At 26.9% G+C, this 20,718-nt stretch overlaps 2 protein-coding genes and 1 long non-coding RNA gene across 3 annotated transcripts; 2 read left to right on the forward strand and 1 right to left on the reverse strand.

Annotated features, from left to right (window-relative positions):
* Window positions 1–672: 672 nt before the first annotated feature.
* Window positions 673–6,111, forward strand: LOC135144896 (uncharacterized). Its single transcript, XM_064077025.1, has 6 exons — window positions 673–761; window positions 830–923; window positions 2,840–2,913; window positions 2,967–3,041; window positions 4,986–5,152; window positions 6,013–6,111. Exons 1-6 carry the CDS (start codon window positions 698–700, stop codon window positions 6,109–6,111), a joined length of 573 nt encoding a protein of 190 aa, XP_063933095.1. The 5' UTR covers window positions 673–697.
* Window positions 6,112–17,786: 11,675 nt separating this feature from the next.
* LOC135144874 (uncharacterized) lies at window positions 17,787–18,263 on the forward strand. The gene is made up of 3 exons (XR_010283255.1): window positions 17,787–17,874; window positions 17,936–18,050; window positions 18,121–18,263. It is a non-coding gene; the product is annotated as an uncharacterized LOC135144874 (long non-coding RNA).
* Window positions 18,264–19,318: 1,055 nt separating this feature from the next.
* LOC135144901 (pre-mRNA-processing factor 40 homolog A-like) lies at window positions 19,319–20,624 on the reverse strand. The gene is made up of 5 exons (XM_064077030.1): window positions 20,501–20,624; window positions 20,118–20,183; window positions 19,563–19,686; window positions 19,459–19,502; window positions 19,319–19,401 (listed from the first exon to the last, which is right to left on the reverse strand). Exons 1-5 carry the CDS (start codon window positions 20,609–20,611, stop codon window positions 19,345–19,347), a joined length of 402 nt encoding a protein of 133 aa, XP_063933100.1. The 5' UTR covers window positions 20,612–20,624; the 3' UTR covers window positions 19,319–19,344.
* Between the last annotated feature and the right edge of the window lie 94 nt (window positions 20,625–20,718).

A 20,718-nucleotide genomic window follows, 5' to 3' on the forward strand; every position in this document is an offset into this window, starting at 1 on the left:
CTTTTTAAAAATAACATCAATCTTTATCCCGTTTTTGATATAGGCTTTTCTGTTACGGACCCTTGTAAGACGGACAGCCTCAAGACAAAAAGCAGTACCAAGACTCACTAGTTAAAAGGTACTGAACCAATGGTCAAATGCAACCAAAACTGCATAGTGCTCCTATTAAGAGCCTAGAAATCCCGTTAGATTAGAAAATACTCCTCAGTTTCCATTATATAGCATGTTGCGATGCTGATAAACTAATTGGAAATTGTTTGTATCAAGATCCTTGGGTTTTTGTTAGCTTGGGAGGACTCGATACCTTAAGAAATGATTTTCTACATCTTCTAAGGTGGGCGTCCGTTTATTCGCGTGGTGGAAAATCTAAATTCCGGTCGATTACACTGTCCCCAAGAAAAATCTGTCATTTATTAAAGTTAAAAAATGTGAATATTATGAATGAATGTTAATAATTAATAAGAGGATGGAGTGTGGTAGGACTCCATACTTTAATAAATGATTTTCTTGGGCGTTCACTTTTTGACGTGGCGGGGAATCTAAATAGATTGAGGGGGATAACAGCGGTGATAGTGGAATGGCCTTGCGGAACTTTCCAGGGGTGGCGAGTCGACGTTTACTACTAGAGTGCGAGGGTTTATAATTTTTAACTACTTCGTATTATTTGAAAGAGTAGAGTTAAACTTATTATTTAATAATGGGAGCGGGATCTTCAGGGACCGTAAGCGAGAAGATTGATGATCTTGTTACAAAAACATATTGTAGACTAATTATTTCTAATTATTATACATTATTAAACGAAATACTCATTTAGTTTTTTCTTTTCCAGTTGACAGAAAGGAACTCAAACTGTGGTATAAAGGTTTTTATAAAGAGTGTCCCTCTGGGCGCCTAACAAAAGATGAATTTGATAAAATATACAGGTAAGTGTTTGTTTCATTAATTTAAAACAATTATTTTTGAAAATAAACAAATAAAATTTAACTCGAGTTTTACTTAATAGTACATTTATAAAACTTAAATATAATTTCACAAACAAGTTATATAAGACCTAGAGCTGGCTAACTTTGTTAATTAATTATATAGAACATTATGATGTATTCTCTAATTCTCTTTATGAGTTTTAAAAACGAATTTTTGAGAAACTTTTAAAAAGGGCTATGTTTTCAAAAACTTATTCACTTTACATATACAAGTTTTTATAATTGAGTATATTATTTTTCTATTTTTTCCTTGATATAGAATATTAATTTATTTATCAATTTTTTTTTCCAACGTAAAGTTCGTATGTAGTTTACGATCAACAGTAATAGTGGAATACCAACTTTACAAGCTTATTTAGCATAAATTCTTTTTATTATCGTATAACATTTACAATAAATTATTAGTTTGTGTTTTCATATAAAGAGGTTAAATAATAGTAGTTATCTAATTTTTTTTTAATAAAGGTTTTCTAATAATTTTGCAGAATGCTTTCAATGACTTTCTTATACTTTTAATTTATTAGTTTTTCTTTTCCCGAATTTTTTTTCAAATACGATTAGTTTTATCATAAAATTTTATTTAATATGTATTTAACCTAAAGTTACAGGCTTTTTACAAGATTTAATTTGAATTTTATTTCAACATAGCAAGAATTGGTGTGCTTCTAAAAAGTAATAAAGGAAAAAAATGGTAACCTAAAAAAAAAAATTATAAAGTTGAAAAGCAGACGAATTTTGTACAATTTAAAATTTTAAGAGTAGCTATAATTTCGAATATGAGGAGTTCTCTTTAAATTTTTTTAAAAATTGAATGAGTTTGAGCTTTTTGAAAAGTGAAAACTACAATTACTTTATTTATTTATAAAACAATTTATAGATTATATGCCCTTAAATAATTTCCGAGTTCATCACTTAGCGTTGTAAAAGCAATAAACAATAGTTCTAAGCTTTTCTTATTAATTTAAGATTTTTTTGATCACGTTATACGTTCCTTCGGGGAATTTTATAGAGTAATTTAGATTGTAAAGGAAAACCCCTTTCAAGTCCTGAAAATTGAAAGAATTTTTAAATTAAGTAAAAAAGTTTTTAGAAATGGCTAAAAGGAAATATTTACTCAGTTATATATATAAAAGGTGCCCTCCATTAAAATTAGTTTGGGATAAATATAAAAATATTGTAAAATATTAAGGTTCAGGCTAAAATAAAATCTAAAAATTTTGAAAATATTTAAATAATAATTATTTAATGAAATAATAATATAAAATAAACTATAACTGATCACCCTTAAAAATATTTTTTAAAATCAAGAAATATTATAATAAGAATAGAAAAACTAACAAAAATTAATGAAATATATAGTAAACTATTATTAACTAATATAGAATAAAAATCTAAAAAAAAAAACAAAAAACTGAGTAAAAGAAAAAATCATATATATAAACTATGATAAAATATGATTGAATAAAGAATATTATAAGAAAGTAAAGGAAAAGATAAAAATATATATTAAAATATGATAACTTAGTCTTAAAGAGGAATACAAAAAATGTAAAAGAATATAATAATAATGATAAGAAAGTTAAAAAATTAATTATAAAATATGTAATAAAATATAGTTTTTTATGAAGAATTATTTAATTAGGAATTCACAATTTTTTGATTTCTTTTGGAAACAATTTATTATATTAAAAAATCAGAATTTTTGTATAATATTTATAATAAATTTTATTCTTTTTCCTGCTTGAACAATTCATTGCAACTTAGCAGTGCCAGATTTTTTAAAACTTACAAAGTATAACTTTTTTGTGAGAAACAATAACTTTTATTAATTTAAAGTTTTAAATATTGCGGTATAGAGAATTTTTTCCTCAAGGAAAAGTAGAATCTTTTTCTCAGCACATTTTTAATGTTTTTGATACTAAAAAATCAGGTCTTTGTTATTTTTAAAGTTTTACAAAAACCATTTACTGTTAATTCTGTTAGGCTTTATTGATTATGTGGACTTTGTAACTTTTCTAAGTATCGCCTCGCGTGGGAGTATTGAAGAAAAACTAAACTGTTAAGTTTTAGATGAATACTTATTAAATTATTAATAAAGTATCAAAGTCTTTTCTCTTTAATTATTAATTAGAAGTTTTTTTCAAGACGAAAATTTATTTTAAGTATTTTTATAATGGAAACGTATTATGGGTTTTTTATTTTCAAATTAAAAAATTTTGGTAAAATTTAAGAAAAAATTTAAATTTTAGGTAAATTTAATTAATGCTTTTTAGGTGTAAATTATTTTTTTTTAACTTTTTTTTAACAAAAAATAGTACTAATTTTTTCAAAAAATTAAACAAATTTAAATTTTTTTTGTAAGTTTATATTAGTTGTAAATTTCGTTTGTCTTAATGTTAGTTATATCCAGTTCTTTATATGTATTCCACTTTTCAAAACCACATAGGTTATATCCTTAAAATGATTATACATATTCAGTTTATTATTATTTATTCTTTTAATACTAATAAATTTATTTCTACAAACTTTTTTTAATTATTATTTTTATTATTGTTTCACAAAATTTTAAATTAATTTGTATTTCTATCATTATTATTTTATTTTCACTTGTATTTTTTAAATTAATAAAAAATATTCTATTAATTAATTTTTTATTACAATGATGTATAATTCTAATTATTTCTACAATCTGTAAATCTTTTTCAACTCTGTATGTGTTTAATTTTTCTAAATCTTTAAAAATTTGGGCTTTCATAGTTAAAAAAATTTCAAATTATAGAAAAAAAATACTTGGCTTAACTTTTTTACCCTATTTTTTAAATAATAAAACGTGTATTATAAGTTTTATAAATTATTGAGATAAATCATTACAAATCAATTGTTTTAGTAAAAGGATTAAGAGTTAAATTTAAATTTAACAAGACGAAATTATAAAAAAAGAGTTCATTAATTTATTTGCTTCACATTTTTAAAAATTACTTTTTTTAATAATTTATAAAGAAACAAAACAAAAAATAAATTTTTTTTGCGGGTTAAATAAATTTTTTTTAAAAGCTATAATTTATTTTTTTTAATGTTTAATTTTTTTAATTTTCCTTATTTATTTATATTTTTTAAAATTCTTTTTTAGTGATGACCAATTTTACTGAATTAAAAGTTTCAAAATTATATATAAGTAATAATAATAACAATTCTGCTCTGCAAATTTTATAAATATTTATATATATAAGTTAAATTAAAAGTAGAAACTATTTAAATTAATTTTTAGCGTTACAATTTTCTTATAGTACACAACTTTTTTTTAAAGTACTTTGAGAAAGTAAAAGAAAAGTGTGCATTTAATTAGATATACTATTTCTAAAGCATTTTTATAAAAAAACAAAAACATTAAATAATTTAAGAATATATAAATGTGCACAAAAAAATTTATAACTTTACAAAATTAAATTAAGAAATTTATTAGCTTAAACTTAAATTATATAACAGAAAAATTTGTTGAATATTTGCTTAGCAGAGTTATCGTTGTTACTATTTCAAAACATAAAATTCTAATTGCAGTAAATTTACTCAAAAAACGAAGTTCAAAATTTTTAAAATAAAAAACAAGTAAAAAAATTAAAAAAAATAGTAAAAAATAATTAAATTATAGCTTTTAAAATTCTTTTTAAGCCCGCAAAAAGAAACTTATAAAAAAAAATCTTATTTTCATTTTCTATAAATTAAAATAAATATAAATAATATTTTAAAAGTGAAGCTAATTAATTGTTATACTTATTTTTATAAAATTCGTTGTTTAGCAGAATTATCATTACTAATACTTCAAAATAAATTAAAAGTTTAAATATAAAAAAATTTACTACTAATTTTAGTAATTAATAATAAATATATCTTTTTATAAGCGATTACTTATTTATAATTATAAACAACTTTATATGTATATATTTACGATAATCTGGATTTAGTTTTAATTTCTCTCAAAATTTATGGTTAAATTTTTTCAAGGGGCTTTCAAAATTTTAGATGTTAATAATTCCGGATCTGTTAAAAAACAAGAAATGCTTTCGGTGATTGAGTCAATGCAAGAAATGTTAAGTAACTTCACAGATATTGTTTCTACTGAAAATTCTCCCCAAAGTCGTGTTGATAAAATTTATGAGCTCCTAGACAAGGTTTGTTCTTTATTAAATTTATTTAAATTAAATTAAAAAAAAATTAATATTTAAATATTTATATTTATAAAATTTATTTTAATTATAGTAATATACAAATATAGAAGCATGAGATTTCATTAATTAAAATTTTCTTATTATAATACATAATTTTTTAAGTATTCGAAATTTAAATTTACAAGAATTTCGTTATTATAATATATATTTATAACTAATAGTTTTGAAATTTTAGAATTATTATTATTATATATAAATATATGTTTTGGAGTTTTTTATATGAAAGAATTCTTTTATAACATTAATTTAATTGAGTAACAGAATTTGTAGTTTTATAGAATTGATAATTAAAATAGAAATTTATAAGTAATAGGAAGTTAAATTCCTTCACAATTGATTGTTATCTTATAGAAATTTATTTTACATAGAAAATGAAAGTATAATAAACTTTGTAAATTTATATGCATTAGAATTTATAAAATATAAAAGTTTTATTAAAATATGTGTAATAAAGCTTGAATTTATAAATATTTTATAAATTTATAAGCATTAGGATTTAAAATTATAAAATTTTCATTACAATACATTAACTTATAAGTATTAGGAATTCCAAAATTATATAAAATTTACAATAATAAAGAAATTAACAAGCACTGGAGACTTAATTATTTAATTTTTATTATTAATAATGTAAACTTATTAGTAATAGGAATCTAAAATTATAAAAATTTTGTTATATCTTGTTTCATAAATATTTAAGTAATAGTAATATGAAATTATAGGAATTGTATAGTTATATTTTATAAAGTAATCTCGTAAAAATTTCAATTTATAAAAAATTTTTTTTATATTTTATTATCTAGAAAGAAGATGAAGCTATTCGGTTAGAAGAATTTGTCTCTGCCTGCTCACGTGATCCGTCGGTGTGTCAATCTCTCTCTCTTTATGATGGTTTTATTTAAATTTCCAATCAACTTAATAAATATTTTAAAGAATTTCTGTGCCACAATTATTTCCCGTTGAGTCTTTATTTTGTCGATATAAAAGTATATATTCAGTTATACTAAATTCTTTTAGTGCAGTTATCCATCTATTACAATTTTTAAAGAAATAGTAAAGATAAGGGAAAATTGTTTAAACCTATAAATCAACGAGCTCATTTTAAAAAGTGATTAAAATATAAAAGTTATCAATTTTATCGAAGAGGCCACTCAAAAACTGTTAGATAAAAAGATGCATTATAAATAACAAATGGTTTTAGCAATATCGTCTCAACGCTTTAAGTTTTACTATAGTGAGACAACAATGGTAACTTAATAGATGTTATTTTTTTTGATTAAAATAAATAAAAGTATGTTTAGGCTTACATATTCTAATTATTTGTTAGAATTTATTTTTTTTGGCAACAACTTGCGATAAACAAAATATATTGAATTTTTTTTATTTTAGCGATTAGAGAAAGATGAATCGATTTCTCATTACAAATTAGTAACACGTTAATACTCGTGATAATTAAGCGTTAAAAGCAATAATAATATAAATATGTATAGTTAATACTCACTAGTTAAATTAAATATTGCTAATCGCAAAAGGAATGTGCTCAGTCCAGTTATACATATTGTGCTTAATTAATTAAATTGAGTACTGCGACAGTTCTGTTTGTTTAATAGATATTTTAAACTCAAGGAAATTTTTTTTAAAATTAATTTTTTTTTTTGTTATCACTGCTAGCTATAAAAGGTTTATCTAGTACAGAATTATATTAATAAATAATCCTTTATCATTTTTGCAATTATTACTTGACTAATGGTTGTTTGGGACAAAAATAGTCCTACTTAAGATATAAGTGATACATAGTTTAATTAATTTATTGGACATTATTTTATTATGATAACTTTTTAAACTTGATAAGAAAAAAAACCAAGTGGCAAACAACTTATGATAATTAAATCTGTATCAGCAGAGTTTCGGGTTAGTTGTAGGTATACTGTAGGGTTGAGAATATACATATATTTAAAAAATGAAAGGTACATATTGTAAATCCCAAGAAGAAACCTCATGTTTGCAATGTATACAAACTTAATCAATTTTAAGAGTTTTTTTTGCGGTCTTTTAATAACATATATTAGGTAGAAGCAATAGTTTAAAAATTATCTCATTGTTATATATATATATACACTTAAATCCACTAATTGCTACATTTACATGTTTATTTAAATACCTCTGCAATGCCTAATTTTACTACGACTATTGCTGTTTAACTTTTAATAAAAATAAAAAATTCTGCGGAAGGCTCCCAAGAAAAGGACTGAAGACCACTAAATTTAATGGTACGCCACATAGAAAAAAGAAAAAAAAGTCTTAAACGAAAGATTATAAATCTTGAGTATGAAATACTTTTATCTGGTACATGAAGTTAGCATTTATTTGAAGACCTTAAAACATTTAATTTTCAATGTAAAACATTTCTAAAACTGCTTTAGCTTTAAAAGGACGCCACAATATATCTCGAGATATTTTGAATCACACTGCCTGTTTTTCAAAGTTTTAATTTCCGTTGAAATTGTTAGTGACCTTCTGATAAACGCTATATTGTTAATCAATTTTTTATCTGTACCTTTAGTAAAAATTGAACTTCTTAAAGAGAAAGTTATATTCGACAAAATAAGTTTAAATAAATATTTTTTTTTACGTATTCTACTTGTAGTTATTTAAAAGTTAGTTTTCACTAGGGATAGAAAGAGGATGTAACAGGTTACAGATTCGTAAATAATCGTTTGTAGCTTAGCAGTTAATAGCATTAAATTATTAAATATAAAAATTTTTAATAAAAAAAAAATAATTAGTAAAAAACGTTAAAAAAACAATAATAAAAATAGCAGAAAACTCTTTTGCACTAATAAATATACATTAATAAAAATAAAAGTGAACAGTAAAAGTTAGTCAGATAACACGCGGCCTCAAAATTTTCTGATAGTATGTGATTAAAAAAAATTTGGTTATTTTAGTTAGCCGCTACGTGATTTTTGTTTATGTTGTTTGAAATATGTTATATACAAACAAGGCACACAACAGATACTTACAGTTTTTGTAATTATTAAATATTTTTTATTAACATCCTACGTTGATTTATTACATTCTTAGCAATCATCCTCGTTGATGCAATTGTTTACATTGTCACTTATTAGGATTATTTTAACATTTTTTATAAACGGCCCCTCGACACACAAGAAAATAGCATAAAAATCTAAACAGACAAATTTTAACTGGAGAAGATTTACCTTTTAAAAGATCGTTACGTTAAATCAGTTTGACGTAATGAATTTTGAAAAACTGATTGAGTAGGTGGCACACAATAAAATTCTAAGAAATTCAACTGAATTTGAACGTCGCCGTAAAGTTTGTAGTTCATAGTAATTAGTATAGTATTACAAGGTACATGGTGAAAATATATTATGGGCAATTAATTAAAGTTTTTTTAAAAAAAATTAAAGGAAATACTATTTAAATATTAGGTATATTTGAAAACATCGGCTTTAATGTGTAGAATTTTATTTTTGCATAAACTGCATTGATGAGTACACAAGTAGTAAAAAAAAAATATTAGGAGGTAGATGTTGGCACTTGTACAATAGTAGAAAAAATGTATATTCAAATTTAAGTTTAACGATAAATAATTAACTCTTCCTTATAAAATAAATCTATATAATAAAACCCATACTTTGTTGAATTCCCCTGTATCATCCCCTTATATACAGTAAATGTGCATTCTCAATGGTGAACGAGACTACCCAAGAGTCTTTTTCTATTAAATATAAACACCAACGAGAAATTTCGTTTTACACATATACCAAAGAGGAGAAGTTGAAAACAGTCTCTATTACGAAAAGGTGTATAGTATAAAATAAAAGTATTGCAAGAGCTTAAAAATTTATTCATTTATTTTAAGTCACAGACTTAAAGCAGTAACAGAAGTTTTTAACCTAAAAATGATTGCCGGTCAACGGCAACATAGTTGGAGAAGAAATAAGTTACAAAGAAATCAGTGTTATTATTAATATATATAAAATATTAATAGATATTATCATGGCTGTTATTGCTGTCGCCGTTATTTTTATCTTTAACTTCATCGAAAGGGTTAACAACGTTACTGCTAGCAGTAGAATCGGAGTTAACGACAGCACTACGAACCGAAGGAGAAGTAGAACTATTAGAATTAAAATTAGCAATAGCTTCCAGAGCAAAACTTGGGGTAGTATAAAAAACTCTTTCTTTTCTATTAAGAGATTTTTCTCCAAGAGAACTTGAGCATTTTAAATCCTTGACTAAGGTTTTGTTATTCGAAAATTGTTCATCGGTCGTGAAGGAATTAAACGAACTCTGTGGGTGTATGTCGCCTATAGAGTTCAAGTCATCATCTTCAGGAAGTGCATCTAAAATATCGTGCATCTCAAGGTTGGAAGGTGATAAATAATTATAATCATCATAAACTAGATTATCCACCGATAAAGTGCAGGATGAAGGAGTTTTCCCAAGTACTGAATCCACATCAACATCCGGGCATAATAACGCTTGAGAATAAGAACTTTCTAAACATATATTTTCATTATTGTATTCATCCTTTACCTCAGACGAATCGGGCTGGGTAGAAGTTATTAATAAACCATTATTATTTTTTTTCTGAAAAAAAGATTTAGAACAGCCGGTGTAATTCGATATAGGATGGGAGATAAACCTTGATTTAGGAGGAGAGTTCTGAATATGAAAATGTATATTACCATTATTAGTGTTAATACTATTGATACCGTTATTATTAAAACTATTATTAGAATTGTTATTACTACTGTTGTCAGTATTACTATAACTATAATTAATTTTATTATTAGCAATACGTTTATAATTAAACTCACCGACTGAATTAATAGAATGAATATCGTTTGTAAAATTATTATTAGTTTTATTTCCATTAAACAATTCTTTAATACGAGGTCTTACGGTACCAGTAGCACCATAATAATTAAAACGATTAAAATTGTTATTACTATAATATTTTCCTTTAGGTCTTCTATCATGGTAAACAGCATAAGGATCATTTTTTTCGTCTCCACTAAAACTATGCGTGGCATAAAAGTTTTTAGTAGTAAACGGGGTACTGTTTAAAAAAGAATAAGAACTACGAAAAATGTGAAACTGCTCTTGCTTCTGTGCCATAATAGACATTGTTCCAATACTTCCTGAAGAGGAAGGACCAACGGTAATACCTGCTTTAGTCCATTCAATTCTCTGTTTTCTATAACGTTCGATAGCCTGTAAAAGGCGATGTCGTGCACCTTTGGCAGAGACCCCGAGTTCTTCAAGAGTTTTCTCATCATTAATATTTAAAAAATCTTCAAAAGATATATTTTTCTCTGTAATTAAAGGTGTATACTTATGTAACCGAGTCTTTCTTAAAAAAGTTGAAACGTCAAACTCACTCTCAGGTAAAAACTGAAGTTGATCGACGGCATGACGACGCCTATGAGCTATGTTCTTATTAGGGCTTAAACTTCCCTGAAAGTGATAACGTCTTGGAGAGTTGAACGCGGTGTTTGCTTGGTTATAAGCATTTACAAAGGGTTGGTTTTTATAGTTTTTATACCGTAGAAAAGGGCTGGTCTCCTCATAGCAAGAATTTTCACCATTATCATTATAGTTATAACTAGAAATATTTTGATCCCCTACACCATCAAAACGTTTCGAAGTGTAATAAGTGTTCATAATAAACTTAGAATTACAATAAGTATTTCCACTACGAAGGCCAAATTTATAAGTTGTTTAACTTTTTCTGTAATTTCGTCCAAAAGAGAAAATGTCGTTACCATCAATAATATGTAAGATTACGTTACATACTTCTCTTTCAATTCAACACGTCTCTGCATGATTAATACAAAAGAAGAGAACGAGAGTCTAATAAATAAAAATTTATAAAGCAATATACTAAACGTCTTCCCCAAGAAGGTTTTCTCCGATTAGAATGAATATGTTTAATTATTTCCTAAAACATGTGGGAAACAACGAAATTCGCCAGTAAGGGAAGCCCCATTCGTCTACACAATTCAAGGATTTCGATTGGTTGGGAGGCTAGTGTACAAAGTATTATGCGAATGGTTTTCATTATACAATTATGTATTTTATTTAAACGCGTATCCGCGCTCTAGAAGTAAAGGTTTTAAGGCAAACTAAATACAACAGGAAATCTCAAGAAATAAAGAATGAAAATAGCACAACAAGGGCCAAGCTTTCAAAAAAAATTTATTGTAGGAGGCTGGCTGTTTTATGTCTTAATATCACCCAGAAGTTTACTTAGATTTTCTGAACTTTTAGTGTAATACTTAACGCAAGAGGGGATAACTTTTCTTATTTTACTATAGTTTAAAAAAGTAAAATAAAAATAGAAATCATTTTTGTTACTGGCAACTTATTTTTTTATACACTGTAAAACCTTCCCTAAATATGCAAGAAACTTTATGACTTTTGCCCACGTGCTCATTCTAGCTTACATCTTTAGCTTACTCAAACCTCATACTATTATTAAGTATCCTTTTTAAAGCTTTTTAATATGAAAAACGGGCTGTCGTATTTCTGATAAAAAAAAATTATTTTCGATTCTTATAATATTAATGGTAAATATAAGTAGATATTAAAAATGTCTTTACACACATGACTAGGTTAAAATATTATTACTACTTCTACTGGAACCGAACGTATAGTTCAAGAGAAATTATTATCTCAGCTTACTATATAAATACGTTTTGGCTAAGTAAAGTTCGATTGATAAGCTCATACAAAGTACCCGTGAGATGAGAAGTTCATTTTTAATACTGCTTTGTAAGATGAGCCGGATGCCGGCTGTAAAAACTTTATTACATTTTTATATGTCGGATTTAAGTTCGCTTTCTTTGATTTACATTCCAGAACTGCTGATTTATTAAATAGTTACGTTACCTAACCTGAAAAAAAGGGGAAAAGAAAGTTTTACTTAATTGTTTAAAACTTTTATATATGAGGTTATAATCTTAATACTTTTTCTTGTTCACAAAAAGGCTAGGGTAGTATACTGTTCTACTCCACGACTAACACATAAATCGTTTAAGGATAACATAAGAAAATTTAACGTAAGTTAAGGCATGCACCTGGTTGAAACTTCGTTCATAGACGACGCAGATGTTATTCTCTCTTCATTTAAACTTTCGCTTACTTTACTAAACCGCAGAGTAGTTGCGCTATTACAGCAAGGCGAACATGTATAAGTTCTATAATGTCCTGCTGTATATTTTTTAGATAATCACCATTCAGTCGTTCGCCTAAAGCGGCGACTGTGTTCTCATTAACTTAATAGATTAGCAATAAGCACTCCGGATTGCAAGAAATGCGAGGTATCCGAAGACAACAGTAATTAAGCACTTTTCCAAAAACTTTTATTTAAGAATATTTATAAAATATACTTTGTATTGAAAACTACTGGTGTTAATAATCAATAAAGGGGAGCAAGATTAATTTAATTGCCTCAGATGCGTAGTTTTCCAATTTCCTGTACATTTCTGTAGTGTTTTCTAGTATTTAAAAGCGCACAGCGTTAACCATCCCTTTCATCCGTTACAAGACGAAATGAGTAGTATTGCACTTAACTATCAGCACTTTGCAAATATAACCAACATTATTCAATAAAACACACCATAGTCGCATTACAACTTATGAAAGTTATTTTATATAATTCTTTATTTATTTTAATAAATATCGTAATTTATTATTGTTTATATAAGTTAGCAATTGAAACTTCTTTAATGTCCCAAAAAAATATTAAGTCTACAAAGATATACTTCAGTAGGTTTATATAGGAATAAACCACGTAACAACTTTTTAATATCATTCTATTGATCGAAAATTATGAATTTTTGAAAAATTCTTAACACCGACAAGTCAGACGCTCGCTTCACTAAGACAAAAGAGGAGTATTGCACTTAACTCACACTACATAATATATACTACCTTTCTTATCAATAAACATTGCCAAAGTCGCGTAAATTCATAAAAATTAGTCCAATTTAAATCTTATTTTTTTGACAAGCAATAAGTTTGTCATTATTTACGTATAATTCATACAAGCCAGTCTACGTAAAGCAAATTTGCGCGACATTGCACTTGACGTATGGAACATAACATGTATGAGCTTTGTTAAACGTAAACTTAAAAATATCAGATCAACTTATTTTCATATTTTTTTAAGTAAATAAGCTTGTCAATATTTATGTACCGTTTATACAATTTAGGCACACGTAAGGAAAAATGCAGAGTTTTACATCTAACAGTACATATTGTAATCTTGACTATACATAAACCATTGCCAAAGTCGAATAAATGTATAATAATCGGTTCAGTTTCAATACTTTTTTTGTATTACTAAGTAATAAGCTCGTCATTATCTATTTATAAAGTTGGCGTGCTACAGTCAAGTATATACAATCTTTTTATAGCTTACTCCTCATTCCCTTCGTAGTAGAGGGTCGTAGAGTAAACTCGAGAAGTAGAAGTCAACCCTTTTCAGTAGTCTAGTTGGATTTTTTTATTTATTACTTATTAACATTATCAACTATTATTACTTATAGTTATCATCAACAAAATTATTATTAGAGGATAAAGTTTTATTATAATAAGCAATATGTTAGCTAATTGGACAGGACCAACAGGTGTATAAGTCTTCTATTTATAATATACCAAAGGTTATTATCGTAGATAGTAATTTAAGAAGCATTTTTCTGCGTTGTTTTTAATCACTTCCGTAATATATTCGACTTGAAGGTTTCAGGGCAGAATGCAAGTTTCTTTTAAATCACGGGGCGTTAGTAAACAATCGAAGAAAAATATTTTGTAGGTTTATTAGCCTATTAAGTGTTTAATAGAGGAGTAGGTGGGAGAAAGTGGCATATGTGAGTATGGGTCCTAACATGCTTTTATCTAGAAGTAGCCTATTACCAAGATTTAACTTGTTCTTTTTGCATGGTGGAGCGTATAGTCCTAAATTTGTTAGTTAAGTGGCTTCTAAACTTGTGGAACTGCTCCAAGATACTTAGCCTGTGAGCGCCAGAGGAGATCATTACCAAATAATTGCAAGTTGCTCACAGAGCAGTGTTTAATTCTACGCGAGATGGGTAAGGCCTTGCATTTTAACGGATCAAGTTTACAATTATTAGATGTGAACCAGCATCCAAAGAAATATAGGTATAAATGCGTATTTTAAATAGCCAACGAAACTGATTTAAAACTTGTATAAACTGCAGTGTTATCAGCATACTACTCAAATAAAAACAGTGTTGATTGTGGAATATCAGAAGAGAAGACAGAAAACAGCAGAGGTTGACCCTAAAATTTCCATCGTATAAAGGACTCAGGCACAATGAAATCTTACAGTTGCCATTTTCATAATTAATTCTCTGTGCCGCAAGTTATCAAAGGCTCCCTCAACATTTAAAAGTACAAGAATTGTAGATTGTTTTATAATTTAAGGCTTTGGTAAAGTGCTCAGAAAGTCTTGAAGTCTTTTGAGTGGTGGAATGACCTTTAAAATGAATGATATCTAAGCGCCTGGCCTCAGTTTTGGTGAAAAGTGTACTTGTCGCTCCAGGAATCTTCTTCCAATGTGGTTTGCGCTAGCGATCATGGAGCTGCTATCCTACGCAAATGTAGGGGAAGGAGGGTAAAACGGAACGTTAGGGCAATTAACAGAAGAGAAAGCGAAGTGGGCGTACAGGAGTTCTGCAAACAAATTAGCTTCGTCTAACGGAAAGTAAACGGCCTGAACTCCCCAGTGTACTATTTATGGTTCCAGGGTGGGTCTATCTTTGTGCTTCTTTGCTTATCCATCAAGTTTTGAAAAAACTTTGTCTTGTCTTCCCATGTTTCCTTTAAAAATTTGCAGATCTCATTTAACTCTATAATTCTCTTGGTTTGGAACACATTTATCGTTCAGGGATTTAGTAAGTGCGTACTTTCGTTTCATACGCCTCCTTTTGATAATTGCTCCTTTCAATTTTTACGGAAGCATAAGAGGGAAAACAAAAAAGTTTTCATATTCCGTCGCTTGGTTGTGTGACTCAAGGATTACGGACTCTAAGGGCGTTACTGCATTATGAAGACAGAAAAAACGGAGGAGCACTAAAAAAGGTCTTCCTCCTGCTTTAATAACTAGACCAATTTGTAATTTTCTTCTCCATTTTTAGTAAATTATAGGAAGGTTGCGAAGTTCCAAAAACGCTGTTAAAGATATTGGAGCACGAATGTTCTTCGTCAGGGCAATATCAAGCACATCGGTTGTGTAATTTGTGGCATATTGAGCCGAAATACTTTTTCTTCTGCAATTTTTTCTGGAAGGACTCCATTAAGTTTGTGCAAGTACTTTTTCGGGTTAAAGATTAGGGTTAGGTTTAGGTTAGGTTTGTATGCAAAATGAGGCCTCCGCCCATAATTACTGAGGTCGAGTCAGAGAATATTTCATCGACATCCCTCCCTTCTAATCTTTTGGCAGGAGGCTTATAAGCTGAGGAATTGTTAGATGTGTCATGGTTATTAAGTTTCAATTTAACTCCTACAGCTTGAAGGCAATATAGTTTTGGGTATCCGAGAGGAAAGTGCAGAATGTGTTTTAATATATATGAAGGCACTCCACCATGTTTAGATGGGCCCATCTTTTTTTTATAATGAATTATTTCCGAGCATATATTGGTTACCATGATTAAAAAGCAAATCTGAGACTAAATTTATGACCTTGTCTGATCTCACGGCCAATGTTCTTGGAGTTCGGGCATCCTAGTGCGGAAAACCATCAGCATTCCAGGCTAAAATCCTAAAAAGTTGTGTACATTGGGTGTACACTGTGTAAAGTCATTAGTTAAAGTTTAAATTTTTTACAGTTCAAAATTAAGTTTTGTAATTTGGGCACTTAATTCTGTGATTAGTAAGGAAACAAAGTTACTCATCATTTTAGTGACGGAGTTGGAGTCTATTAAAAATATGCCATGCGCCCCTGTTCCCCTTTATGTATTCCAGGACCAGCGAATTTGGAATAGGAATTATATAGTTGGATATTGCTTTCATCCCTTTTCTTCTTTACGAAGTAGTGCATTTTCAGGGTAGAATAGACCGCCCTTGTACTTAGCGGTGTGTTCCCCTTGACACTTTGCAAAGTACAGTTTAACAGAATTGTTCCGCTAACTTTAAAGCCGTGATTGTCACCACTATACACATGATGTGCAGTGCTTAAAACTGTGCCCATACAGTTGTAGCCAAAAAGTTGGCCAATCGACCACTATTTTTAGAGGGTTCTGCTAAAACTATAAAGTATTCGTTGATTTTTAGATTATAATTGATAGCCTCGGTTTCAGGCCGTTTAATAGCTGAAAGTAAAAAAATTTAGTTTTTGTATTTTCGCATGCGATTATCTCTTCAAGATAAAAACATGAAGACTTCAACTCAACCTTGATTATATAAGGGCTCATTTTTAGTGTAAACACCCCAAAACACAAATTAAATTCTTTAGTCTCAGGGGGTTAGTGCAGTAGTCATTTAATCTCAGTCCAAGACAGCGGTGAACCTGTGAGAGTGGATATTATAGTATACGTATGCCATGTCTAACATCTTTTAGTTAAGTTAATAATATCATCTTATTTTCTTTATTTTATATTGCGGTAGAAATCCTTTCTTTAATAATAATCATGTTGTTATTGTTAAATTTATAATTATTATTACCCCTGGTAGCACTATTATTGTTAGTATTATTTTTAATATTATTATTAAAAATGTTTATACTGTTATTATTAACTTTAAAATTAATATTATGGTTACTGTATTATATTTGCTAATATTACTGCCGTCAGAGATTAAATTCTTTTATTGTTAGTGCTTTTCTGTCTCTATTTATACTGTTAACATTTATCCGTCGTCTTTAAAGTAATTTATACGAGTTTTCGGGGGCAAGTACGAAAGCAATGAAAGTATTGGTGGTGATGGTGGGGTAGGGGTAAAAGTCCATCTCCCAAAAGTATCAAAAATAGCTTAAAGTTTTTCATGAGCGTTCATTATTTAATAAGCTTTTCTAGTTTTGTTTGTGAATTTTAAGGTTATTCTCCATAATTCCTTCACTGAGGTAATCAGAAATTCCATAAACTTGATCGTTGGTACTAATACAAATAATAAAACCATGTATGGCTCGTATAGCCGCTTTAGAAAAGGGATACAAGTTTATCATGAATCTGGCAACCATTACCTCCCCCACCCCCAAAGATGCAAACATGATTCCACACCAAACTGAATGAAAGTCTGACAAATATTAAAATTCAAACCCAAATATCTTAGCTCCACTCACAGGGAAATATTACGAAACGAGTCAGAGAAAGGGCTAAATAATGGAGTCAAACAAAGGACCAACATTTAATCACGTTTTTGCTTCGAGAAAATCACGTGACTAATTAACTACGTGAAGTGTCCTAGTTATCAGTTACATAAACATATATTATCCTATCATATATATAATAATAAATGTCTTTGGATCGGGAGCAAGTTGCACAGGCAGTAGAGGCTTTATACAATCATGTTAAAAATAAGAAATCAGTGGAGTTATTTAGCAATCATCACACTATTAGTTTAATAATTGGTTTTAAAATGATACCAGCTGTTAGAAAAGTAGTGAGAATGTATTGAGTTATAAAATGTAGATATATATAACTTTTTTTATTTATTAATTTTTTATTATAGAAAAATTCCTCATTCTCTTCATGATGATGAAAGTGAAGTTTGTGTTATAACTAAAGACCCACAAGCTGATTACAAAAAACTTTTTAAATCCAAGAACATAAAAGTCATTAAGAAGGTTGGCATTTTTTTTTCTAGTTTATGTTTGGCTTATTATTGTTATAATAATATTAATAGACCTTTATAAGGTCATGAGTGTTTCTAAACTTCAGAAAAAATACAAACCATATGAAGCTAAAAGAAATCTTTGCAAGTCATACGATCTTTTTTTGGCAGACAAACGGATTTATTACAAACTTTCAACCCTTCTTGGAAAATATTTTTATATAAGAAAAAAGTTTTTTTTTCACTTTTTAAGCGTACTTTTAACCGTCACAGCGTAGAATATTTTTCTTTTTGTAGGCAGCCGATTCCGATTATAATTAATCCTAAAAACTTGGAAAAAATAATTAAAAGAGCCACGCATTCTACTTATATGCATTTGGGTACTGGAGTGTGCAGGTTAAGAAAATTTATATTTTTCAAAAAAGATTGTAACCTTTCGTGTTTACTTAGAATATATGAATGTATTTAATACTTTTTTTATTATTATTTAACATTTTTTATTCTTCTATATTTATTTTTTCACCGAACTTAACTTTTATATATATAAAATAATATATAGAATGAAAAATATTTATAATTATTTTTACGTAATGTAAAAAAATAGAGATAACTTTAACTAACTTTTTATTGTGTAGTGCTGTGAAAATTGGTCACACTGGTTTAACATCTACGCAAGTTACAGAAAATATTATAACAGGCATATCTATTATACTCACTTTTATAAAATTTAAATAATTGGGATTTACTAATTACTAACGGATTTAGGGATCGAAGAAATTTATAAAAAGATTAATGTTTGGAATTCTATACAAGCTATTAATCTTAAAACTGTGGACTCTGTTGCTCTTCCTTTATACAATTCTTCAAAATTTTAATAAACTTTTAATTTTAAAGTTAGTCATTATTTATATTTACAACTATAAGTAAATTTAGAAATCTTGAATGATTTTTTTGTTTTTCTTTACTATTTTGTTGCATTTTTTAAATTCAAAAAATTCTTTAATATTTTTTATAATTCTACAAATTTTTAGTAAATTAATAATTTTAAAATTATTTATTATTATTATAACTATAAGAATTTTAAAAAAATTTTGATTGATTAAAATAATTTTATGGTTTTTTTACATTAGGGCGCCTTTTTTTTTGGAAACCCTAAAACTTTTTTATTTTATATATATGTTAAAAAAAAACTGATGCTTTTCTACAAATGTCGCTCCAATATAATTTAAATAAATTACCTTATTTCTAATAAAATAAATACTTTAGTAAAAATTGGTTACGTGCTTTATTAAAATAATTAAGATTTATTATTCGGAACTTGAGCTGGACTCATCGGTAGAAGGCCGGCGTGACTTTTTTTTAGACTAAAAAAAAAAAAGAATTTACGTTTAATCTAAAAAAAAATTTAAAAGTAAATTTACTTTTCTTTTTTCTCGTTTCCGACTTTTGCCATCGACATGATGTTCTGTTTAAGGAAAAAAAGAGCCAATCATCAATTAAAACGCAAAAAAGAAAAAAAGAAAACTTTTATGGCGGCGTTTCCGCTTATGGCGACTGGAATGGCGGGCACGGCGGCTATCCGGCCTCTTTTCGCTTTCGCTTGCTTCATCGCTGCTGCTGGCGTGCTCTTGAAGATATTCCTCAAACGCCTAATAAAAATCCATTAATATTTAAATAATAATAATAAAACAATAATAAAATTAAAAATAATTTATTAATAATAAAGTATAAGCAAATATACAATTATAATTATAAAATATAATAAGATTATATAATAATATAAATAATATTAAATATAAGAAAAATAAAACTAAATCTATATAATAACAATAATACATAATAAGTAATTATAAAACGCAATAAAGATAATATAAAAACCAAGTAATATACAATAAGCTATAAATTAATAATAATAAAATTAAAAATAATAAAAATTATAAAGAAATAGTTAAATAGAGCATATATAAACTATTAAGTAAATTTTTTTAATAGTTTCCGTAAGAATTTTAATAAAAACAAACAAAAATAATAATATAAAAGTCCATATTTTAATAATAATAATAACTATAATAATAAATACTTTTTTGCATGCGGAGTCGTTATTTATTTCTTTATAAATGCTGCTTTCTGCAAATCTTTGACGAACCTTATTATAATAATAAGTATATAAAAGAAAACTTTTCATGTTATAAATAATTAATTATATATAATCATTATTACTAATTTTTTATGTATAATAATTATATTATTTATAATTATAATCTCCTTTATATATATTTAAAAAAAAATATTACTTTGTAAATTCTATAATAAAATACAACTTCAAACAAAAAGTAAATAATTGAATAAATTCTTTAAATAAAATTAGTCATGAATAAATTAATTATACAAGTATACTATCATATGATTGAACAAAAAATGCGAATAAATCAAAGATATAATTTGATTGGAGAATAGGAAAACCTCTTCCCACGAATCAGAAAAACGTAGTCGTGGTTGAGCAGCTTCCAGGTCTTCCTTAAAACGTTGTAATTTTCTTTTTAGGCGCCTTTCTTCATCCTTTTGTCTCTGCATTTCTTTCTCTACCGCTTTTCATGGAGCTTATATTTTAATAATAATATCAAACTTAATATAACAATTTAAAATTTTAAAAAAAAATAAAAAAAAGTTAATATATAAAA

This window comes from Zophobas morio, unplaced genomic scaffold, assembly GCF_036711695.1.
Source record: "Zophobas morio isolate AGI-343-1 ecotype UQ-CSIRO unplaced genomic scaffold, CSIRO_AGI_Zmor_V1 ptg000110l, whole genome shotgun sequence".
Lineage (NCBI taxonomy): Eukaryota > Metazoa > Arthropoda > Insecta > Coleoptera > Tenebrionidae > Zophobas > Zophobas morio.

Coding starts and splice junctions, on each gene's coding strand:
- LOC135144896 (XM_064077025.1), top strand. CDS start 698: ATGGGAGCGGGATCTTCAGGGACCGTAAGCGAGAAGATTGATGATCTT. Junction 762..829: donor TCTTGTTACAAAAACATATT/GTAGACTAATTA, acceptor TTTCTTTTCCAG/TTGACAGAAAGGAACTCAAA. Junction 2,914..2,966: donor TTTTGATACTAAAAAATCAG/GTCTTTGTTATT, acceptor TAATTCTGTTAG/GCTTTATTGATTATGTGGAC.
- LOC135144901 (XM_064077030.1), bottom strand. CDS start 20,611: ATGCAGAGACAAAAGGATGAAGAAAGGCGCCTAAAAAGAAAATTACAA. Junction 19,687..20,117: donor ACGACTCCGCATGCAAAAAA/GTATTTATTATT, acceptor GATTTTTATTAG/GCGTTTGAGGAATATCTTCA. Junction 19,402..19,458: donor GGAAACGAGAAAAAAGAAAA/GTAAATTTACTT, acceptor TTTTTTTTTTAG/TCTAAAAAAAAGTCACGCCG.